The 25,762-nt window shown below is 43.0% G+C and overlaps 1 protein-coding gene across 1 annotated transcript in view; it reads left to right on the forward strand.

Annotated features, from left to right (window-relative positions):
* Positions 1-25,762, forward strand: part of RYR3 (ryanodine receptor 3) — a 642,559-nt gene that overhangs the window by 238,570 nt on the left and 378,227 nt on the right. The window contains 6 exon segments of the mRNA XM_045013234.1: positions 5,853-6,069; positions 6,310-6,414; positions 20,349-20,452; positions 21,184-21,267; positions 23,254-23,413; positions 24,003-24,150. Of these exon segments, the coding sequence (XP_044869169.1) occupies positions 5,853-6,069; positions 6,310-6,414; positions 20,349-20,452; positions 21,184-21,267; positions 23,254-23,413; positions 24,003-24,150 (818 nt within the window).

Raw genomic sequence — 25,762 nt, forward strand, 5'->3', positions numbered from 1 at the left:
TCTTGTTCTGTCATCTGACACCGCTGAGAACAGCCTAGCTCCATCATCTTTGGAACCTCCCTTCAGGTAGTTGAAGGCTGCTATCAAATCTCCCCCCAACTCTTCTCTTCTGCAGACAAAACAAGTCCAGTTTCCTCAGCCTCTCCTCATAAGTCATGCACCCCACCCTCTAATCATTTTTGTTGCCCTCCCCTGGACTCTCTCCAATTTGTCCACATCCTATCTGGGGGGAAGTGGGGGACAAAACTGGACACAATACTCCAGATGTGGCCTCAACAGTGCCGAATAGAGGGGAATAATCACTTCCCTCAATCTGCTGACAATGCTCCTACTAATGCAGCCCAATATGCCGTTAGCCTTCTTGGCAACAAGGGCAGACTTCTGACTTGTATCCAGCTTCTCATCCACTGTAATCCCCAGGTCCTTTTCTGCAGAACTGCTGCTTAGCTAGTCAGTTACCAGCCTGTAGTGGTGAATGGGATTCTTCCGTCCTAAGTGCAGGACTCTGCACTTGTCCTTGTTGAACCTCATCAGATTTTTTGTGTTGGTCACTCTGGACCCTATTCCTACCCTCCAGCATATCTACCTCTCCCCCCAGCCTAGTGTCATCTACGAACTTGCTGAGGGTGCAATCCATCCCATCATCCAGATCATTAATAATAAGAGCAGGTCAAGCCCCTGTGCCCCAACCCCGCTTCCCGGATGGAGGACTGGGCAAGCAGAGCGTGTCGGGGAGATGACTTCAGGTGGAAGGGATGGGGAGGGTCCACACTTGCTCTGGCTCAGGGGTCCCACTAAACCCAAATCTTCCTCTGATGACTAGGACTCTTAGTTGCAACAGTAATACAAATAAATAATAATACCGCATCCAGCTGTGGTGTCCTCAATTTTAAAAGGAACATAAATTGTAGATGGTACAGAAAAGAGCCACAAAAGTTATTCAAAGAATGGAGAAAATGACTTGCAGTGAGAGACTTAAAGAGCTCAATCTGTTTTGAATATTAAAAATAAGATTGAGAGGTGACTTGATGAAAATATATAAGTACCTTAATAGGTCCAATTAGATAATCTAATGATCCTGACTAGTTTTAAACTGTATGAATCTATGAAAAGTGAAAGTGCTAGTTTTAGCTAACACTGGAGGGCGTTAGTATGCCTGTGGTCCTACAGCTCCCAGCACTTTATTAGAGTTGGTTAAATTTTTTTCATCCAAACCTTCTATAACAAAAAATATCCTTTTGTGAAACTCAAGTTTTTTATATACATGTTTTGCTTGTTCAAGTTTTCTGACTTTTTCTATTTAAAAAAACCCTGAAAATCTGAAATATTTTTGTTTTTCAGTAGGTTTTTTCGACCCTTTCACTTTCTGTACTTCCTTTTTTCAGTGACAGCATGGAGAGAAAAGAATAAATGGGGGAAAGAGCAAAAAAAGAGAAGGGGAAGAACCCCATGACTGAAAAACCTTAAGTTTTGAAAACCAGAAACTTGGGGGCAGAGGGGGATATTTTTTCTCATCAGAAAATTTCAACATTTTCCACAAAATCTTTCTGTGTATCTGTTGTCACATATCACCAGTGAGCTTCCTAGGTTATTACATCTTTAGGGCAGGTATTGTATCCTTTTATGTGTCTGTAAAATCCCTGCCATTGTGCAAATAGTAGCAATATCATAGTTTTGGAACTTTTAGTCAATCCATTTTGTTCCCTTTTGGAGTCCTTCTGAATTGACAACGTTTACTTCCTTAAAAATATTCTTTCTTTCTCTGTGCCCCACACGCCATTACAAAAGATGACCCATATAAAACCTCTGAGAATCTTGACAGTGTTTATATGAGTGTATATGAGCTGAGTACAACAAATTGCCGTTTCTTATTCATTCTCTTTTGTCTTTTCACCAATATGAAAATTCCTATATAAAAGTGAAAATAAGGTGTTAAACTTAGATTGATGAGTCTGCATTGTATTTTATATGGTAAAACTGTGAGTTTAGAATAATAGCTTTGATTTATGAAAAATATTGACTAGTTCTTATATATTACTCTTGTAGTGCTTATGATTTGTATTATAACTAGTGCCTTTTAATGCTATTACATCTCGTTCTAATTACAGTTAAATTCTGTACCATCTTAGCTATATTACAAAACTTTTTTAAACTAACACTTAAATATCTATAACAGTCACAATATTCCAAAATTCATTGGTGGTAGTGTTGCAGTTTGTTTTCTTTTATTGTCAACTAACCTTGGTTCTGGTTACTTATTAACCTAATTATTTACAGCTTATAGTGATCAATTTGTCAGGGATTGTTGCTGAGATAAATATTCATCTGTGAAAAATGTAATCGCCTTGTACTAAATAGCATGAGTTTTGTAGAGAGCTCCACCCATAAAGAAATACTTTATATTTGTAGCCTTTGTATACATTGCTTCAGTTACTATATCAGCAATGTTTTTGATTAGTGATAAAATAATCAGCTACATTTTAAATAGGGTGATGGTTTCATTGAATTTATGGTATGAATAAAATTAAGAGGTAATGTTAACAGTAAGATTTGTTATCCAAATTTTCATTGTCCATAGACATAAGCATGAATGAAACAATTAGGAAGGCTTTATTATTAATCTAGTACAGGTGTGGGCAAACTTTTTGGCCTGAGGGCCACATCTGGGTGAGGAAATTGCATGCAGGGCCATTAATTTAGGGCTGGGACATGGGGTTGGGATGTGGGCAGGAGTGCAGGGTGCAGGAGGGGCTCAGAGCAGGGGGTTGGAGAGCAGGAGGGGCTCAGGGCAGGGGGTTGGGTGCGGGAGATGGCTCAGGGCAGGGGGTTGGGATGCAGAAGGGGTACGGGATGTGGCAGGGGGCTCAGAGCAGGGGGTTGGGTGCAGGAGAGGGTGCAGAGTGCTGGAGGGGCTCAGGGCAGGGGGCGGGGGGCTCAGGACAGGGGGTTAGGGTGTAGGAGGGGGTGCAAAGTACGGGAGGGGGCTCAGGGCAGGAGGTTGGGGTGCGGCAGGGGTTGAGGTGCAGGGTGAAGGAGGGGTTCTGGGTGCGGGCTACAGCTCGGTGCCACTTACTTTGAGCGGCACATAGCAAGGCTAAGGCAGGCTCCCTGCCTGCCTGCCCTGGCCCTGTGCCACTCCTGGAAGTGTCTGGCACCATGTCCCTGCAGCCCCTGGGGGTGGGGGTGAGCAGAGGGCTCTGTGCGCTGCCCTCACCTGCAGGCATTGCCCCCCCCCGCAGCTCCCATTGGCCGGGAACAGGGAACCGCAGCCAATGGGAGCTTCGGGGGCTGTACCCACAGGCGAGGGCAGCACATAGAGCCCTCTTGCCCCCCCCCTTTCTGGGGCTGTAGGGATGTGGTGCCAGTTGCTTCCAGGAGTGGCGCGGGGCCAGGGCAGGCAGGGAGCCTGCCTTAGCCCTGCTGCACCATGGGGCTGGCAATCCCACGGGCAGGATCCAAAGCCCTGATAGATTGGATCTGGCCCATGGGCCATAATTTGCCCTCCCCTGATCGAGTAAATGACTGGCTAATCTCAAGGATTTTGACTCAATAGCATTACAATGTATATGGAATTGTTTTTGAACACTCAAGATTGAGGGTGATATTAATAATGCTGTTACAAATGTTTTAACAACAAAAATGCTTTTGTGCTTTATAAATTGAGATTGAAAAGGGTGCAACTGACTAAAGAAGTCTGTGTCCACGTGTAGAAGGGCTCAGCCGAGGCTCATCCCTCTGCAGGGTTGTAGGGTATCCCCACCGCCTCGCACTAGTTCACTCTGGGCCCAAGCCCTGGGTCAGGGCTGGCCAGTAAACAAACAGTCAGGAGCTTAGGCCCTTAGGCAGGGGCTGAGCCAATAGTTCAATATGAGCCCTGGCCCTAGGTCAAGGTGGGGCAGCAAACACACCGTCAGGGGCTCAGGCCCTTAGGCAGGGGCTGAGCCAATAGTTCAATGTGAGTCCCTGGTCCCTAGGTCAGGGCGGGGCAGCAAACACACAGTCAGGAGCTCAGACTTTTGAGCGTCTGGTGTGAGGGGAGACTTCCACCCGTGAGTGAGGTGGCAGGGGGGACGCAGGCCCACCTGCTCCACTGCATCCCAGCCTGGGGCCCTAGCAGCGGCAGAAGACTTGCTGCTGCGTCAGTGGGGATCCTGACCGCAACACACTGACATTGGTTCTGGCCCTGCTGTGGCTAGGCCAGGGTCAGCTGCCCCCGGGCTACTTCCGGACTCCCCCTCATAAGGTTTGGCTGGCATCCTCGGCGGTTTCCAGCACCATTGGTTCCTCTGGGTAACTAGCGAAGGGTAGGCTCGGCTGCTCCTCGGGGTAGCTGGCGAGGGGTAGGCGCAGCTGGCCCAGCCAGTCCTCAGGTTGGCCGCCTTGGCCAGTCCTCAGGTCGGCCGCGGCCCGCCAGTGTTTCCCAACCCAGAGCTAGGCCACAGGCATCTGGTCTCTCCGGCGGCTGGCTTTCAACTGAGCTTTGCAGCGTGGCTTTTCTACTTCCTGTCCTGTGCCATGGCCTCTGGGGGGCTGGTATAGGACACCCTGGCTCCACCCACGTTGGTGCTAGGGGAGGCTTGTTCCTCCGCGGGGCTGTGGGATATCCCACCGCCTCGCTACACCACCCCCACACACACACTCGCACATCTAATTTCAATGAATTATATGGTTTCCGAAACAGAGCATGTATGTATTTGGCTGAAATGCATCTTCCAGCTAAGAAAATGTTTCTTAGGTTTATTTTGATATTTCATCTTAGTCGGGAATCAGGTGTTTCACTGTTTTTTTTGGTTTTTTTAAGGAATTTTAATATCCATGAACGGTGCTGGGCTGATAGTCCTATAGATAAAGAAAAGTGTTCTATCTCGAAAAGAGGCATAGACAAATCAGCAACATTATTATGGTCTTGCTCACGTTGCCCTGCTACTAATCTTCAGTTGTTATACAGCATATGTAGTTCATTCTCCATACCTATTGTTCAGCTCCGAGCCTCTTTCTTGCACTGCAAACAAATGGGCCAATTAGTATCAGTTTTTATAGTATTTTGATGGTGTGGACACCTGTTCACCATGAAATTAACTGCAGACACTAACTGATTTCATGCAGGACACTCAGTCAAGCAGCCAGTAGATGGCTATTGCTTTTAGTCCTTATTGATGTGGGGTCAGTTCACACCATGTCATTGGTAGCTTTTCTTTTACTACCTTTATTTCATTTATTACCATACTCTTAAATTTACGTTAAAAATATATGGCTGAGGAGAACTGGAGAACAATTTATGTTAATAGAGACTTCAATGAGGATGATGACTCAAACCTACAATAATGGTATTTGCGGTAAAGTAATTTTGTTGGTTTAGTTGTTGCACAAGGTTATTGTGATTACTCAGTTAATCATTGATAAAAGGAAAGCTTAGGTTGATAATTTAGTGTGGGATTTTCAAAAGTTCTTAAGTGACTTTGGAGCACAAGTCCTATTGAAGCTTGGAATTGTGCTTCTAAATCACTTACCTGCTTTTAAAAATCCCACTCAAAATGTAGATATTTATTTAAAGAATGACAGATATATTTGGGAATAGAGATTTGAGTTAAATAGTCAAGTTTTGCATTTACCAAAGCATAAATATTTTAATTAGTTTGTAGATTTATTTTTTTACTATATATAGTATCAACTAACAATAGTGCTTAATAAATTCATAGGGATTTCTTAAACTTAAGTAGCGTATCAAAATCTTTATAGATTTCTATTTTTTAAAAGATACCAAAATTGAAGTTTGTCTCCAATTGACCCATTTGCTGTGTTAATATATGCTCTTATTTAAATGTTGCACTTTTTCATTCAAAATTGCATAGGGTTCGTTTCCTACTGGGTGGACGTCATGGAGAGTTTAAGTTCCTGCCTCCCACTGGGTATGCTCCGTGCTATGAAGCTTTGCTTCCAAAAGAGAAGATGAAATTGGAACCAGTAAAAGAGTATAAGAGAGATTCTGATGGAGTTAGGGATTTGCTGGGTACAACACAATTCCTCTCCCAAGCTTCCTTCATCCCTTGTCCGATAGACACCACTCAGGTATGTCTACTTTACAATAATGGAAGTGTAAAATTCATCTTACCCAGAATCTTAAAATGAGCAGTAAAAAATTTAGGCCAGCATGTATCCTCTCTTAGCAATGTACTGTTTGTGCAATACAGTATTTAATGATATGTTAAATAATCTTGGTGTCAGTTGTTATAGTTGAAGTATTTTAGGAAAGTTGGACATTACTGAGTCTCTTCTCTCTTGTTGAATCTTGAAATATTTTCTTCTTAGATTGTTTTGCCTCTTCACCTTGAAAAGATCAGGGACAAGTTAGCTGAAAATATCCATGAACTATGGGGAATGAATAAAATAGAGCTTGGCTGGACCTATGGCAAGGTAAGAAGTGAGAGTACTTCTTATTATATGTGAAGTTGGTAGTACCACCAACTATTAAGACTGTATCACAGAATGATAGAAATGTAGGATGGAAGGGACCTTGAGAGGTCCAGTCCTCGGTGCTGAAGCAGGACCAAGTATACTGAGCTCATCGCTGACAGGTGTTTGTTAAGTTTGTTCTTGAAACCTTTCACTGACTGGGATTCTACAAGCTCCCTTGGAAGCCTAGTTCAGTACTTAAATATCCTTAAGGTTAAAAAGTTTTTTCTAATATCTAACCTAAATCTCCCTTGCTACAGATTAAGCCCATTACTTCTTGTCTTACTTTCCGTGAACATGGAGAACAATTTATCACTATCCTTTGTATAACAGCCCTTAATGTACTTGAAGACTGTTCTCAGTTCTCTCTTCAGTTTTCTTTTCTAAGATTAAACATGCCCAATTTTTCCACATAGGTTAGGCTTTCTAAAAATTTTATAATTTTTATTGTTCTCCTCTGGACTCTCTCCACATCTTTCTTCAAGTGTTGTACCCAGAACTAAACAGAGTGCTCCACCTGAGACCTCAGCAGTGGGGACAGTTACTTCCCATGTCTTGCATACAATATTCCTGTTAATACACCCCAGAATTATATTGATCTTTTTTACATCTGCATCACACTGCTGATTCATATTCAATTTGTGATCTAGTATAACCCCCAGATCCTTTTAATTAGTACTATTGCCTAGCCAGTTATTTCCCATTTTGTAGTTGTACATTTGATTTTGCCTTCCTAGGTGGTGTACTTTTCACTTATCTTTATTGAATTTCATCTTTTTTATATCAGACCTATTCTCCAATTTGTCAAGGCCATTTTGAATTCTAATCCTGTTCTCCAAAGTACTAACACCCTCTCCCAGTTTGGTGTCATCCACAGATTTCATAAGCATATTCTCCACTTTATTTTCCAAGTCATAAATGAAGATATTGAATAGTACCAGATCCAGGACAGACCCCTGTAAGGCCCCATTAGATATATCATCCCAGTTTAACAGTGAATCATTGGTAACTATTCTTTGAGTACAGTCTATCAATCAGTTGTGCATCCATTTTATGGTAATTTTCTTTTGAGACTGTCATGTGGAACTGTGTCAAAAGCCTTTCTAAAATCAAGGTGTAATATGTCTACAAATTCCCCCCCCTCCCCCCCCGCAATCCACTAGGCCAGTAATCCTTTTTTTTTTTTTAAGGAAATTAGGTTGGTTTGGCATGATTTGTTCTTGACACATCCATGTTGGCTATTACTTATAACCCTATTATCTTCAATGTGCTTACCACTTGATTGTTTAATAATTTGTTTCAGTATATTTCCAGCTATTGAAGTTAGGCTGACTTTTGGATGCTCTTCCCATTTTCAAAGATAGCTTTAAAGACCTGATTTATCAGGGAGATTAGAGAGGCTACAAAAGCAGAAAGCACAGTAAAAATGGGGGATTTCAATTTTCCTCATACTGACTGGGTACATGAGACCACTGGAAGAGATACAATTACTAGACATCGTAAATAACTGCTACTTTGATCATGGATTGGTGCAAGAGGGGAATATAGGTTAACCTCTTGGTAATAGCAGCCATAATTTAATTAAATTGAAAAATCTTTGTAGGGGGAGAAGTGACCAAGAAACCCACCACAGTAGCATTTAACTTCAAAAAGGGGAGCTAGTGAAAAATGAGGATCTAGTTAAATGGAAATTAAAAGAAACAGACCTGAGGATGAAATGCTTGCAAACTACATGGAGACTATTTAAAAACACTGTAATAGAGGCTCAAATTAAATGTATCCCCCCCCAAAAAAATCATAGAGGACCAATAAAATGCCACCACGGCTAAACAGCAGAGTAAACCAGGCATTTAGGGGAAAAAAGGGCATCTTTTAAAAGTTGGAAATAAAATCCTAGTGAGGAAAATAGGAAGGAAAATAAACTCTGGCCAGTCAAGTGTAAAAGTATAATAAAGCAGTCCAAGAAAGAATTTAAAGAGGAACTAGCAAAGGACAAAAACAAATAGCAGTTTTGTAAAGTACATCATAAGCAGGGAGCCTGCCAAATAGTCAGTGGTGCTACTGGACAATTGAGGTGTTACAGGTGACGCAAGGGAGACAAGGCTGTTGTGGAGAATCTAAATTCTTTTCATTGGTCTTCACTGCAGAAATGGGGGAGATTCCCACACCTGATCCATTCTTTTTAGGTGATGAATCTGAGAAACTGTCCCAGATTGAGGTGTCAGTAGAGGTGGTTTTGGAACGAATTGATAAATTAAGCAATAATAAATCACCAATACCAGATAGTAATTGCAGAACTAATAACTGTGATATATTAACCTATTGCTTAAATCAGCCTCTGTACCAGAAGACTGTAAAGTAGCTAACATAATGCTGATATTTTAAAAAGGCTCCTGAGGGGATCCTGGTAATTACAAGCCAGTAAACCCAACTTCAGTACCAGGAAAATTGGTTGAAACTATAATAAAACACAGAATTATCAGACACATAGATAAACATGATATGTCAGTGAAGAGTCAGCATGGCTTTTGTAAGTGGAAATCATGTCTCACTAATCTTTTAGAATTCTTTGAGGATGCCAACAAGTATATGGGCTTTCAGAAAACCTTTGGCAAGGTCCCTCACAAAAGGCTATTAAGCAAACTACGTAGTCATGGGATAAGAGGGAAAGTCCTCTCATGGATTAGTAACAATTAAAAGATCGGAAACAAAAAGTAGGAATAAATGGTCAGTTTTCACAATGGAGAGAGATAAATAGTGGAGTCCTCCAAGAATCAGTAACTGGGGTCTGTATTGTTCAACATATCCATAGATGACCTGGAAAAAGGGGTACACAGTGAGGTGTCAAAGTTTGAAGATGATACAAAATTATTCAAGATAGTTAAGTCCAAAGGTGACTGCACAGAGTTACAAATGGATCTCACAAAACTGGATGACTGGGTGACAAAATGACAGAGGAAATTCAATGTTAAGTGCAAAGTAGTGCATGTTGGAAAAAATAATCCCAACTATATAAAATGATGGGGTCTAGATTAGCTCTTACCACTCAAGAAAGAGATTGTGGAGTCGTTGTGGATAGGTCCCGGAAAACATGCTAGGAACCATTAGGAAAAGGATAGATGATAAAACAGAAAATATCATAATGCAACTACATAAATCCCTAGTACACCCACATCTTGAATACTGTGTGCAGTTCTGGTTTTTCCATCTCAAAAATATACATTAAAATTGGAAAAAGTACAGAAAAGGGTAACAAAAATGATTGGGTGTATGGAACAGCATCCATACAAGGAGCGATTACAAGGGACTCTTCAGATTGGAAAAGAAACGACTGAGGGGGGATATGATAGAGGTCTATAAAATCATGAATGGTATGGAGAAAATGAATAGAGGAGTATAGTTTACCCCTTCACATAACACAAGAATTAGGGGTTATGCAATGAAATTAGTAGGCAGTTGTTTAAAACAAACAAAAGGACAATTTTCTTCTTCATGGAGTGCACAGCCACCCTCTGGAACTCATTGCAAGGACATGTTGTGAATGCCACAAATATAACTGCATTAAAAAACGAAGTAGATAAAGTTGATGGAGGATGACCACACTGCACCTTAAACAGTGGGCTATTGTCTGGCTTGCTGGGGGAAAGGGGTATTCCTCTTTAAGGGCAGAGAGGCACAGACATCACTGACTCGTTCCCCCTAGGTGACTGGAAGAGAGGGGTGAGTGTATACAGGTGCCAAACCAAGCAGAAGAAGCCCCTTTTCACCCAGACCAACACCCATCCTTGAAAGAGGCAAAATACCAAGTTTGGTCAGGATCTGCTGTGGGCACTACACTAGTTGCTGCTTTCTCAGGGGGGTGGGGGAGTAAGGATTTTTCCCCTCACCATCAGATTGACCAATGGGGGGGCATAGTTGGGTCTAGCATGGAATGGGAGTTAGCCTATGATGTTGCAACTCATTATGTAAGCATGGGGTGGATGCCCAGTGCAGGTACTCTGTGGAGAAGGGCAACAGTGATCCAATAAACGGTTTGATAAAGGATTTAAAAGAGGTGTTTCTAAAGGAGTGGGAATGCTAGGGTTTGGGGCTCTTATGACAGGCATAGCAGGGAGGCAGCTCCTCTCCTCCTCTATAGCTGATCTTACCATTCCCCCCCACCAAATGAGGGTTAAGGTCCCAACAGCAAGCTGGCTGGGGACCAGGATGAAAAGGGGGGAGGGGTGGAGCTGACAAAAGCCCCCCCAGGTAGATATTGAAATGATTATGGAGTTACCTGCAGTTTACACTTTTATCTTCCAGGTACTCCCAGACAGTTGTTAATAAAGTTGTGGATTAATTAAAACACATCCAGTGTCTCCTGTCCTCCTTCTGGTATAACTGGACAATAGGTCCATCAATGGCAATTAGCCAAGATGATCAGGGATGCAACCTCAGCTCCAGCTGTCGCTAAAAATCCAACTGTTAGAAGCTGGGACTGGTTGACAGGGGATGAATTATGTAGAAAAGGGTGCAGGGGGAAGGCAGTGGAATGTAGGTAGGCCTGGCCTGACGTGAGTAATTGAAGGTATGGGCAGGGTGGGGGGGCTCATTCTTTGGAAGACAGGGTTAAGGAGATAAATAAATAATAGGGCTGAAAACAGAATGTTTTTGCTCAGATAAGTAAATGGGTCAGTAAGCTTCAAGACAATGTCTGAGCTAGCTAAGATAAGAGGGGGAATGCCCAGGGAACCATTTACTGTGAACAAGAAAACAATGGACAAGAGAAACCAGGAGTGTAAAGATGAGGTAAAGAATAATGTTGAACGTGGACAATGTGTGAACAGAACATGCTGTACAGGGGTTGGTTCCTGCAAAGTAACCAATCCAGTCCAAGAATTTGTGATGCAATGTATAGTAAAGGCAATAAAATGTGTAAAGTTGTAAAGGGAGAGTTTATCTGGAACTTTGGAGCTGTGTTGTACCCTGCATCTACCCCCCGCCCCGCTTGCATTTTAATCTGATCAACTCAGCGTTGCTGTATGCCAAATAAAAATACCTAAGTGATGAAGTTTAGAGTCAAACTGAGTTCTTGGGAAGCCAACTGGAAAAAGGTGTTGGAGGGAATCCCAATATGGGTCACTCAATAATTGCCTTGTTCTATTCATTCCTCTGAAGCTTCTGGCACTGGCCACTTCCAGAAGATAGGATACTGGGCTAGATGGACTATTGGTCTGACCCAGTATGTCTGTTCTTATGCTCCCCAGTTCTCTGGGACCTCACCCATGCTCCATGAGTTATTACAGATAATCACTAAAGGGTCTGAGATTGCTTCAGGTAGTTCATGAAGTAACCTAGGATGAATTTCTTCAGGCCCTGCCAACTTGAATACATCTAATGTATCTAAATATTCGTTAACCTGTTCTTTCCCTATTGTTGTTAATATTAGTTGTGCTGAGAATTTGGTCACATTAATCTCTTTAGTGAAGACTGAAACAGAATAGGCATTAAACACCTCAGTTTTCTTGATGTTATTTGCTATTATCTCTCCTTCCCCACTATGTGGAGAATCTACTGTTGCTCCTTATATATTTAAAGAGCCGCTTCTTACTGTCTTTTATATCCCCTGCTAGGTGTAACTCATTTTGTACTTCAGCCTTTCTGATTTTGTTTGTGCTATTCTTCAGTACTCCTCCTTAGCAATTTGGTCTTGTTTCCATATTTTGTAGGATTCCTTTTTGATTTTCAAGTAATTAAAGAGCTCCCGATGGAGCCATATTGGCCTCTTACTATTCTTCCTATATTTTCTTTACATTGGTATAGTTTGCAGTTGTGCCTTTAATATCATCTCCTTGAGAAACTGCCAACATTCCTGAGCTCTCTTGTCCTTATTTTGCTGCTTTCCCTCCTTCCTTTCTTTAGAATCATGAAATCTATCATTACATGATCACTTTCACCCAGATTGCCTTCATCCTTCAGATTCACAGCCAATTATTCCCTGTTAGTCAGATTCAAGTCTAAAGTGGACATAGTCCCTCCCCTGGGTACATAAGGCAGTGCTGCCCCAACCAGTTCTCCCTTCCAGACCCTCTCTCTTGTCTCTTCTTACCATCCATGGCTGGAGTTGCAGCTCTGTGTGGTCTTAACCTCGGAACACTTCATCTAGTTCAGTTTTTTTCTCATGTTGTATATAGTTAGTAGTACCCTCAGGGTTAGTTGCATTGGTTTAGTTTTCCTTGGTGATGCCCTTACCGGGGTTTGAACATTGTCCTTCATCTGCAGGAGCAATTACCTCATGCAGTGCTTGCTCTGTTTTGGCATGGCACACATTAAAGAGCATCGTGTGATCTGCAGCTTGTTCAAGAAATGGGGATAGCTCAGTGGTTTGAGCATTAGCCTACTAAACCCAGGATTGTGAGTTCAATCCTTGAGGGGGCCACTTAGAGATCTGGGGCAAAATCAGTACTTGGTCCTGCTAGTGAAGGCAGGGGGCTGGACTCGATGACCCTTTGGGGTTGCTTCCAGTTCTAGGAGATAGGTATATCTCCATTAATTTAAACAGACTCAAGGACCTTTTGTCTAAAGCCAGCAACTGCTCAAATAGGCCATGCAGCCTGCTTCAGCACTACGACCTTTGTCAGGTCGGAGATCACCTCCAAGTGTGCTGCCGCTTTGTGTTCCAAAGAAATAGAAGTGCTGTTCCTGGTTGACCTTGCCAAGGAAAAGGTTGCATAAGATCATTTGAGACTGCTTGAGGTCCCACAGGGACTCTTCTGTCTCCCCCAGGAAAAGCACGGACTGGTTTGGAGTTGGTGCCAGCCCATGGAATGGTGCAGGTACCTCTAACCCTTCCCTGGTACCAGGTAGGGAGATTAGAAATCCTGCACCATTGATTCTGATTTCAGCCTCTGGACATCCGCTGAGTCCAGTACCAACAATGCCGGTATTGACTGTTTCCATGTCAGTAGCATACCAGGCAGCTACAGACCTCCTCTGCCTTTCAGTCCTGACCTCTCCTTTGGTCCAGAACTGTGCCCAGGATTGCATCAGTTACAACCCTGTTGACTGACTGAGCTGCTGAACCCTTGAGTCTGTAGGCACTGCACCCCAATGTTCCCCTTCCAGAGGCTGTGGAAGCAGGGCCAGTACCGGGATTGGTATTGGGAAGCTCAGCACTGCTGCAGTCAATACTGCAAACATTACCATGGCAGCTTTCACCGCCCTCAATATTGGCACCATAAGACATTCCAGTACTGCTGCTGACTTTGGGGTTGACACTGCTTCCGGAACCAACATGCTCGGTACTGCTTCCATGGGCAGCGCCACTTCCTGCTTCGTTCTGGGCAATGAATGAGTCAGACCGTTGACTCATTCCATCTGGTCTCACTCTGCCCTTACCCCCAGGTTCCCAAGGCTCCTTGGTGTCTGAGTTAAAGTTGTCATCCTCCCTCTCTACATTGCCTGACCAGCATCAGGGGCTGTCGATGGACTGTTATGGGTATTGGGATTGGCACATCTTAGGGTTGGGACAGAGGCCCCTGCCTGGTGCCTACTGGCCACCAATGCTTTATCCATGCCAGTGGCCTCCATGGAATCTGTGGGATGCTCCTTAGTCACAGAGGTCCTGCTAGTCATCACGCTAAAAGGCAAGATCGCCAACCAGGTCTGTCGTGGTGACCATGAATCCACCACAGACCCAGGCACTGGCAGTCATTCTCCCAGTGGAGCCTCCAAACTCATCTCATCTGAGTCCATCAGTCCTGGGCTTTAGCCCTGTTAACGCCTTTGTCTTCATCTCTGGATGATTCCATGCTGCCTGGTTCATCCCTCCCTTTAATACTGGAGGATTTTAACGCATACCAAGGCCTTTTGTGGCATACAGCTGCTTCCCTCAGTACCCAAGCAGAGTTCTTGCAAGAGAACACCCACAAATGAGTGAATATCCTGCAACTATCTTCCCCTGGGAGAGTCACCTTCCCTATCGATGCACTCCTTGAACCACCTAAGGCCTTCTGAAGCTTCGGTGCCGCCTGTGGCTAAGTGCATGGAAAAGGGCTATTTCTTTCCTATGCAGGAATTTGAAAGGTTTTACTCCCACCCAGCCCCAAATTCCATAGTTGTAACTGCAGTGAATGGTAGAGCCCAGCAGGACAGGTTTAAGTCCACCCCCCAAGGATAGGGGCTCTAAACCATGCATCTCATGGACAGGAAGATTTACACCTCCTCTTCCTTACAGATATGAATTGCTAACCAACAAGCCTTTCTGTCCAAGTACAATTTTGTTAACTGGTCAAATGTCAGAGTTCACAGACCAGCTGCATAAAGTCTTGGAAGAGGAATTTTGGGCATTTGTTACTCAGGACAGCTTGGTGGTTAAGATATCCTTGTAGTCTGCGCTAGACATTGCAGGCATCTCGGCCAGGGTGATGGCCTCTGCAATCAAATGAGGAAGGCTTCCTGGCTGCAAAATTTGGGCATTACCCCTGATGTCCAGTAAGTTATTGAGGATTTGTCATTCAGTGGCCAAACACTGTTCTTGGAAAAGACTGACAAGATGCTACACTCCTTCAGGGACTCCAGGGTTGTCCTGTGGACCTTGGGGGCGTACGCCCTGGCCGTGCAGAGGCTCCACTACAGCATTCAGCAGTAGCAACAGCAGCAGCAACAGTATCATCTGCAGCATACATTTTGCCAGCCATTCTCTTCTCAGAGACAGCAGAACTAACCCAGAAAGGGATATAGATCCCATTGGAGGAAGTAGTCTGGCTCAGGGTTTGGCCAATCCATATGCTTTCCCCACCATACTCCACGTGCCCATTGATCCAAAGCATTGTTCCTGTCATTGCTTTGGGCTCAATCACTACTAACAGCTGGGTCCTAAGCACCATCAGATTGGCTTATGCCATCCAGTTCCTCTCCAAACCTCCCCACCCTCCCTCCGTGTCCCTCTTCGGGACCACTCTCATGAAATACTGCTCCTCGAGCCAGTCTGTACTCTACTGGCTTTGGGAGCCATGAAGGAGGAGTTTACACTGGAACACTGGGGTCACGACTTCTATTCCCAGTACTTTCTGATACCGAAATCCAAGGGAGGAGTAAGATCCATTCTTGACTTTCCTGGCCTCAACAAATGTATCAGGTACATGAGGTTCTGAATGGTCACTCTATTGAGTATTCTCCCCGTATTATCCCAGAATGACTGGATTGCTGCTCTGGACCTTCAGGACACCTTCTTCCATATGGTGATTTTGCTGAGCCACAGAAAATTCCTTCTTTTCATCATGGCAGAGCATCACTTTTACTACACTATGCTTCCATTTAGCCTCTGTTCTTCCCCCTGATTTTTATGAAATGCATGCTCATTATGACTGCATATCTCAGGAAGAAGGGAATTCACATATTCCTGTATCTGGATGACTGGCTACTGAGGGGCAGATCTAGAGGGGAAGTTCTTGCTCATGTTATCACCATGCTTGCTCAACTGTCTTGGTCGCATCCTAAACTCTGGGAAGTCAGTCTTGGCTCCCACTCAGAAAAACGAGTTCAGCGGGGCCCTGTTAGATTCCACTACATCAAAAGCATTTCTGCTGAACCATTGTTTTCAGACAATTCACCACCTTTGCCTCAGTCTGCACTCTCAGCCTTCCATGACAGTTTGGGCATGTCTGAGGCTCTTGGGCCACTTGTGCACAGGGGGTCCAGTTTGCAAGGTTGCACCTTCACGCTCTTCCAGTGTGGTTCAGGATGGTTTACCGTCTCGCTCTTCACCTTCTAGATAGACTGATTCATATTCCTCCACTGGTCCTGGATTACTTGTAGTGGTGGATGTATCCAGAGAATGTTTGCTAAGGTGTTCCCTTTGTCCAGCTTTCACCAACCAGATCGTTTGTTACCGACACCTCCCTGATTGCTTGGGGGGTGCACTTGGGGGCCACTGAAAGTACACAGGACTGTGGTTGGAGCAGAGGCTTCAGGCCATCTACACTGCATGTTATGCTTTTTGGGACCATATCATTGATTCAGTGGTTCACATACTTATAAAGAATACCACTGCAATGTACTGTGTGAACAAACAAGAAGGAGCACACCCCAGGTTGCTCTGCCTAGATGTAATTGAGATGTAGTAGTTCTGCATTGAGGTCCACGTTATTCACTTGCCCGGGGTTCAGAATCATCTCAGGGGTCATCTTAGCAGATATTTTTCCTTAAGTCATGAGTGGTCCCTGAAGACAAGTGTCCTCTGGGTCATCTTCACAACTTGGGGCATCCCAATGATCAACCTATTTGCTACAGAAGCCAACAGGAAATGTCATCTGTTCTGCTCTTGCGGGGGCCTCAATCCAGGCTCCCTATCCAACACTTTTCACTTCAGCTGGCAGTTGGCTCTCCTGTACTTCCCCTTTCCCTCAATCCCAATTTTTTTGCCACTCTGCCTTGCCCATGAAGGGCAGAGGACCAGCATCAAGGCACTGCAGCAAAGGCTCAGGGTGGATTAACCCTCCAAAGGGTTAACTGACCCAGGGAGGAAAAGGAGGGATGCCAAGGAGGAAGAACACTGCTCCCCAGTGCCAAAAAGCAAAGAAAAGATAAAATAGGGAAGGGCAGGAGCAAAAGAAACTGCCTCTGTTTGCTGCTGTGAAGGCAGACAGTCTGGGAGTAAACGAGAGCAGAGGGGGCAGGGCTAGAACGTGTGATGCCAAAATGACAATCTACCTCCATGAGCTGCAGATAGAGGAGAACAATCCTGATGTCCAGATTTGTGGGATACACTGGGCTGTAGAAGGGTTAAGGCCTCCTATAGGACAACAAATGAGGAGGAGTTGGATTCTTGAAAGAGGTTGAAATCATCTCACATCCTGAAAAAGGTCCAGCTGAGGATCTAAAGTCCGTTGGTACCAAGACATCGGTACTGGGAAAAGTGGCAGTCTCGAATTGTGGTGTTCAGACCATTGGTGTGGAGCTCATAGGTTATGAGCTATGTTCTACTCAGTAAAAACAATGAGGAGTCCTTGTGGCACTATAGAGACTAACAAATTTATTTGGGCATAAGCTTTCGTGGGCTAAAACCCACTTCATCAGATGCATGGAATGGAACATACAGTAGGGAGGTATAAATACTCAGTATATGAAAAGATGGGAGTTGCCTTATCAAGTGGGGGTTCAGTGCTAATGAGCCAATTCAATTTAAGTTGGAAGTAGGCTATTCTCAACAGTTGACAAGAAGGAGTGGAAATCACTTTTGTAGTGTTAATGAGGCCAATGTAAACATGGTGGCCCATTTCAAACAGTTGACAGGTATAAGTATTTAGCAAGGGGAAATTAGTTTTTGTAAAAACAACAAGGAGTACTTGTGGCACCTGAGAGACTAACAAATTGATTTAGTTTTTGTAGTGACCCATCCACTCCCAGTCTTTATTAAGGCCTAATTTGATGGTCTCCAGTTTGCAAATTAATTCCAGTTCTGCAGTTTCTCATTTGATTCTGTTTTTGAAGCTTTTTTATTGAAGAATTGCCACTTTTAAGTCTGTTATTGAGTGACCAGGGAGATTGAAGTGTTCTCCTACTGGTTTTTGAATGTTATAATTCCTGATGTCAGGTTTGTGTCCATTTATTCTTTTGTGTAGAGACTGTCCAGTTTGGCTGATGTACATGGCAGAGGGGCATTGCTGGCACATGATGTCATATATCACATTGGTAGATGTGCAGGTGAACGAGCCCCTGATGGTCTGGCTGATGTGGTTATGTCCTATGATGATGTCCCTTGAATAGATATGCGGACATAGTTGGCACCGGGGTTTGTTGCAGGGTTTGGTTCCTGGGTTAGTGTTTTTGTTGTGTGGTGTGTAGTTGCTGGTGAGTATTTGCTTTAGATTGGGGGGCTGTCTGTAAGCGAGGACTGGCCTGTCTCCCAAGGGCTGTGAGAGTGATGGATCGTCCTTCAGGATAGGTTGTAGTTCCTTGATGCGCTGGAGAGGTTTTATTTGGGGACTGGAGGTGACGGCTAGTGGCGTTCTGTAACTTTCTTTGTTGTGCCTGTCTTGTAGTAGGTGACTTCTGGGTACCCTTCTTGCTCTGTCAATCTGTTTTTTCACTTCATCAGGTGGGTATTGTAGTTTTAAGAATGTTTGATAGAGATCCTGTAGGTATTTGTCTCTGTCTGGGGGATTGGAGCAAATGCAGTTGTATCTTAGAGCTTGGTCTGGATGAAAGATGGAGGCATGTAGGTAAGTATAGCGGTCAGTAGGTTTCCGGTATAGGGTGGTGTTTATGTGACCATCACTTATTTACACTGTATTGTCTAGGAAGTGGATCTCTTGTGTGCTAGGCTGAGGTTGATGGTGGGGTGGAAATTGTTGAAATCCTGGTGGAATTCCTCAAGGGCCTCTTTTCCATGGATCCAGATGATGAAGATGTCATCAGTGTAGCACAAGCAGAGTAGGGGCATTAGGGGACAAGAGCTGAGGCAGCGTTGTTCTAAGTCAGCCATCAAAATTTTGGCATACTGTGGGGCTACTCAGTGCTGCTTAAAAGGGTGCAGAAGTCTAAGTCTGCTCCTGAGGACCCTTTGGTGCTTAGGAAGCACAGGATAGTGAATTAGACTTGTACCAAGCAGTTGGTGCAGGGTCATGCGGTACCATCTATGGGAACAGATGGTACAGTATGATTTCGGTCTTTGACCATATCAGAACATGGTACAGACAGGAATGGAAGAGCATATGCCTCCCCTTCCTTTCTCTGGTGTGGGTAGAATTTTATTACCCAGAGACCTTTCAGTATCAGAGGAGCATCATTCCCTTGTATTGGAATCTGTTGAAAAAACATCTTCTTCAGAGTCTCAGCAAATACACAGTTCTCTCCCATATATCCCCTGGTGGCTGCCCTTTCAGAATTTTATTCAGATTGGTGATATTCTAAGCATGTTGATGGGAGAGATTCTCATCATTATCTTTATAAGACTTGGGGAGGTTCCTTTGGCGTCCCCCTCCTGATACATATGGGGCCCCCAATGGACTTCTTGGAATCCATGGGATCCTTATAGGAGTAGTTTAGGAGAATGCATAAATGTCTTAGCAAGGAGACGGAAAGTATGAAACCTGAATTACCACAGCAACAATTGCCACAGCAAGAAGATATGATCAACACTCGGGGAAGAAGATCTCATCTTCTTCCCCGGATGAGGTTGTTGTGTTCTCTTCCTTCTTACGCTGATTATTTGAAACAGTTTCAAGAGCTGATGCATTGCAGATCCATCTGGAAGTGATCCAGGAATCTCATCTGAAGTTATTAAACTCTCTTCAGATTTCAAGATATGTAGCGCTTCCATTAATGAAGCATTATTGGAATCTACTAAAGCTGAATGGGACACTCAGCCACCATACCACCTACATGCAAAAGGCTGACAAGAAATAGTATACACCTCTCAAGGACTCAGAGTTTTTTATCTTCACACCATGCTCCTAATTCTTTAGTGGTCAATATTGCTGAGAGAACGAAGCAATATCTCTCTGACACCACAGGATAATGAACAGAAATGGTTAGATTAACTCAGGAGGAAGAGTTATTATTCAGCTACTTTTCAATTTAGAATAGCAAATTAGCTTAGCTCAGACATGCAGTAGGAGTTTTCATAGAGTAAGGACTGCAGTATTTATTCAATTGTTTACCTTTTCATTCACTAACTATGATTTTACATCTTTCACTGTGTTTCAGAGGTTAAGGGTGTTGTTCCATACTTCATAACTGATCATGGAAAGACTCATTTATATAATTCTGAATAGCTGTTATAAGGCATCATAGGATGGATGGCAGAGTTTGTAAAAGCTTTATCTGTGCAAGGAACAAGTCTATTTTTGCTGTACTGAAATTAGTCTGAGTGTGGTAACAGTACAATATCATTTTCTGGTATTCTATTATAGATACGGGATGATAATAAAAGACAACACCCTTGTCTCGTGGAGTTCTCAAAATTACCTGAAACAGAGAAGAATTATAACCTACAAATGTCAACAGAAACCCTAAAGTGAGTTTTAAATATAATATTAAAAAGAAATCAAGTTTTATATTTCCACTGATTCTGCCATTTTAAAATCATAGAATTGTAGGACCGGAAGGGATGTTGGGAGGTCATCTAGTCCAGTCCCCTGCACTCAGGGTGGGATTAAGTACTATCTAGACCATCCCTGACTGACGTTTGTCTAAGTTGTCTAAATGTGTTGTATGTTTCCAAAATGTGCAAGTCAGATGGACAATTGGGTCCAAATTCTGTTCAAAATAATTTATACAATTCCTGTTGACTTCACTGGGAGTTCTGCGTGTATATTTAAAGGGCAGAATGTGGTCATTTATTTGCAGAGATATAGAGGAGAAAACAGAGTTAAATTCTGCTGACTTTACTCATGATAAAAGTCCCATGTGAGTCTAACTTGCAGTGGACTACTTGTTGCAGGAGGACAAGCAAGATTTGACCCATATTTTTTAAAACATTCATTTGTACTTTTTTTTTGCTTTGATGTTAATGTCCTTCATTTCATTTTGTAATCCTATTTCTGCTGACTTTTGCTAAATCAAAGTCTTCATTTTTCCAAAGTCTATAAATCTGGAATTAAATTAGAAGTACATTTGAAGTGTTTCAAATATGAAGAGTTACTAATAACACAAAATAATTTAAGAGAATGCTATATTTTTCTTTATCACCTGATAGGAGCTGTAACTTCATTATATTTTACAACAACCAACTTTTTATCTTTATAGAACTCTTTTGGCCCTTGGATGTCATATTGTTCATGCTAATCTAGCAGCTGAGGAAGATCTTAAGAAAGTAAAACTTCCTAAAAAGTATGAATCTTAACAATAATTATCATGCATTGATTATAATTATTAATTATTTGTGTGTTACTTAAATATACAATAGTCTTTGCAATTGTTTTGGTAAACATTATTTTAAGAAATTTATTTTCAGCTGATAATGCTGACTCTAGGTGCTATGAAAGTTTCACACATACAGACTGCCTGGGCACATGAATGCTGACTTGCGACAGCAAATTTTTGTTCCAGCACCTGGCCACTGATGATTGCTGACTGCCAATCTTGCTGTATTATGTCACCCTGTGGAGTGGCTGTGAGAAAATAGCCATGCACTAGTGACTATATTGAACTAGCATACTCTTTTTACCTTGTGATGTTAGCCTTGTGTAACCCCAGAATAGAAAGTTTATTTTATCATGTAGCAAAATATAGTACATGATACTGTTCTGTACTTAAAAGGGTATACTCCTCTTCCATATAACTGTCTCCATTTTCCATTTACTTTTTCATTTTGGTAAAAGTATTGTACTATATACAAAAATGTACAAAGACAAGACTAATCTCACCTCTATTGATATTTAAATCGATGTATATAACCAGAAAAAATTAAGTTGTGTAAGAAAGACATCTAGATAATACTCAAATTATTATGCAACACTGGGAAAACACAATTCAATATTATGCATTAATTAGGTATTCTCAGCATACTTACCTTTTGTATGGTACTTTGCATTAAAAATAGTAATAAACACGTCTTCAGTATTAAAAAGAGTTGGAGATAACTTTTAGGAAGTTGGGACACAATCCTGCAAACATGTACACATATGGATTACTCATGGGGATAAATATGTTCAAGATCAGGCCTTTAGTGTTCTAGGCAAGGACAAGTTTCCTTTAAGGCATTTGCCTTTGAAAAGGTCTTTTCCAAATGATTGTATGATAGAGTGCTTACCCTGGCGAGCTGCGTGCCAAAGGTTGCCGATCCCTGCTGTAGAGGCTCATGTACTAAGCTACAGAGGTCCCTGGTTTGATCATGCCTGCCAAGGACCGGGTCTGTCGGCGTTACATAAGGTCTTCAAAACCTTTTGATATATTTAAACTATATTTTAAACATAATACTCTACAGAAAACTCAGAAGATGTCTTAAAATACTTGGTTTTATTTATTTTACTCAGTTATATATGAAGACATTAAAATATATAATCATTAGATGCTAGTGTATTTGAATAGAAAGCATATTAATGGAAATACAATCTGTATTCTACAACAGGGGTCAGCAACCTTTCAGAAGTGGTGTGCCGAGTCTTCATTTATTCACTCTAATTTAAGATTTCACGTGCCAGTAATACATTTTAATGTTTTTAGAAGGTCTCTTTCTATAAGTTGATAATATATAACTAAACTATTGTTGTACGTAAAGTAAATAAGGTTTTTAAAATGTTTAAGAAGCTTAATTTAAAATTAAATTAAAATGCAGAGCCCCCCGGACCGGTGCCCAGGACTTCTCGTGTGCCGTCTTCAGCACACGTGCCATAGGTTGCCTACCCCTGTTCTACAACTTACATGATTTTTTAAAAAAATACCATTAATCTTCAAGTCAAACATTACAGAAATGTTCAAATTATAAATATTTCTTCTAATGTTTAAAATATAAACATATAAATCTAAATTTCTGCTAAAAAGCACAGTTTATAATATGTTATTTGTTTTATAGCAGCTATTTAAGTACCCAGGCAAGGATTTGGGTCCCATTGAACTAGGTGCTGTACAAATTGGTGGTAAATTAGAGTGTCTGCCTCACAGAGCTTCCATGTCACGGATCTTGTCATAACTTAGAATGGATCCCACAAATAAATGGGGAGTGAGGGATGGAGACAGAGGAGAAAATCACACTAAATGCCATATGGAAAATTTAAGAATTCCATCCCTTTGGGGAAAAAAAAGTATTTTTAAAAGTTTGTTTTTAAGTTTGCCAAAATAATTTTCACTCTTACTATTGTTTTTATTGGGTTATAGTTACATGATGTCAAATGGGTATAAACCTGCCCCTCTAGATCTTTCTGAAGTGAAATTGTTACCTTCTCAAGAAGTTTTAGTTGATAAACTTGCAGAGAATGCACATAATGTCTGGGCAAAAGACAGAATAAAACAAGGATGGACCTATGGCATTCAGCAGGTAAGAACCACTTTGACAGTGACATTTGAAAGCTGTAGAACTGATTAGTTTGAGTATAGTTAAAGTACTATTTCTGAATCATTGTTGGATGTTAGATATGAGGAAAATATAAACATAGATTGTACCATGCACTACATCTAATATATGAAAAACGTTAATAGGCTTTGATCATACAATTGCTCCATAGATTCCATGGGTCAACTGCTTGGATCTGATTGTAGGATCAGGGCTTGAGAGAGATTTGTTTTTCTTTTAAACTAGTAACACTATAGTTACTCAGTTAATTATAACATTTCCCAGGGACATATTTCCTTAATTCCCCTCATTCTTGTTTTGTGTGTAGTAACAGTTCCTGACTTTTGTCTTTAAGTATTGTATTTACTAGCTTTTATATTTATAAAAATGCCTTTTATTTATGATGTAACTATGACTTTTATGCTGGGGGGGGAAGACTCCTAAGCCTATAAGCCTATATTTTATGCAGAAAAGAAAGAGCATAAGTTAATATTGACTGTATCTCATTACATACATGTTGTGTGAAGTTTAAAACACAATTTCCTTTAAATACTTTCTTATGACTCCTTTTTAGGACCTTAAGAACAAACGAAATCCCCGACTGGTGCCATATGCATTATTAGATGAACGTACTAAGAAATCAAATAGAGACAGTCTTCGTGAAGCTGTTCGGACTTTTGCTGGTTATGGATATAATATTGAGCCACCAGACCAAGAACTAGGTATGTCTAGTAAATACTAATTCTTCTTCGAGTGCTGTCCCTGTGGGTGCTCCACTCTAGGTGATGGTGCGTCCTGGCGCTGTCGATCGGAGATTTTCGGTAGCAGTGCCTGGTTGGGGCGCATGCACCCAGATGGTATCTCCCGTCTAGTTGGAATCTTCCTGAGTGCGTGCGCCCCACACCCTCCTCAGTTCCTTCTCAGCCGTCCTCGGCTGAAGACGGGACTTGGAGCAGTGCTGCCTTCTCTTCCCTGGTATCTATAGGAAACAGTAACAAAGAACATAGAAATAATTATTAATTACTTCCCAGTTGTTTCCCTTCCTTTAGTATAGTTACATAGTTAGTTACTTAGTTTTAAAAAAAAATCACTTCAGACTTGTCTCTCACTGAGACACTCTCCCCTGCCATTTCTAATTTACAATGCAAGGGGCTTCAGGATTCAAGAGGTGTGTTTTCTGGCACGACTCCATACCAAGGTTGGATGGGCACTCACATTGTGTGAAGTGCCTCGCGGAAGCCTACATCCCTGCAAAGTGCCTCTACTGTATGAGCCTCGAGTTGAGGGCTCGGCACGACAGAGACCTGCGGCTTAAAATGCTTCTCATGGAGAAATCCCCGCAGCCACTTTCAGAGATGGGGAAAGTTAAACCCACTCCCACATCCTCCCCAGCCAGATCGAAACCGGTGGGGAGCGTTGCTTCACCCTCCCTGGAGCGGAGGCAAGAAGCAGAGCAGTCTCATAGGAGAGACTCTAACAAGGGTAAGGGGTCTCCTGCGAGATCCCTACCCTCTGTGCTGACAGCGCCAAAGCTAGGCACCTCAGCCCCGGATCAGGCCTCAACAACGGCTCCCACAGACCATAGAGGCGGAAATTCAACCTCCCGAACACAGAAGGATTCCGCGGCACCAAGCGCCTCAGCGCTAAAAACAGCCGCGAAGCTGACTGCGTGCTCTGTCCTGGTGCCGACAAGGACGTCGGCACCGCAAGCCTCAGGGCTAAAAATAGCTGCGAAGCCGGCTGCGCGCTGTGCCCTGGTGCAGACAAGGATGTCGGCACCACAAGCCTAAGGACTAAAAATAGCCGTGGAGCCGGCTGCGCGCTCTGCCCCGGTGCCGACAAGGACGTCGGCACCGCAAGCCTCAGCGCTAAAAATAGCCGCGGAGCCGGCTATGGCTCTGCCCCGGTGCCGACAAAGCCGTCGGCACCGCAAGCCTCAGCGCTAAAAATAGCCGCGGAGCCGGCTATGGCTCTGCCCCGGTGCCGACAATGCCGTCGGCACCGCAAGCCTCAGCGCTAAAAATAGCCTCGGAGCCGGCTATGCGCTCTGCCCCGGTGCCGACAAAGCCGTCGGCACCACAAGCCTCAGGGCGGAAGAAGGAGGAGGAGGGAAAAAAAAAAAAAGCCGCGGCTCCGACCGCGTGCTCTGCCCCGGTGCCAGGAAGGATGTCGGCACCGAGCCTGCCTTCTGCCCCTGCACCAACAGCAGACCCCCTGCAGGGCACCTCCAACCGACCCACTGCACCGCTCACACTTTCACTTTCGCTTCTTAACATGACACAGCGCAGTCCTACCACCTGAACTGGCTACCTTCACTGAGCGCGAACCTGATCT

This window comes from Mauremys mutica, chromosome 4, assembly GCF_020497125.1.
Source record: "Mauremys mutica isolate MM-2020 ecotype Southern chromosome 4, ASM2049712v1, whole genome shotgun sequence".
NCBI lineage: Eukaryota > Metazoa > Chordata > Testudines > Geoemydidae > Mauremys > Mauremys mutica.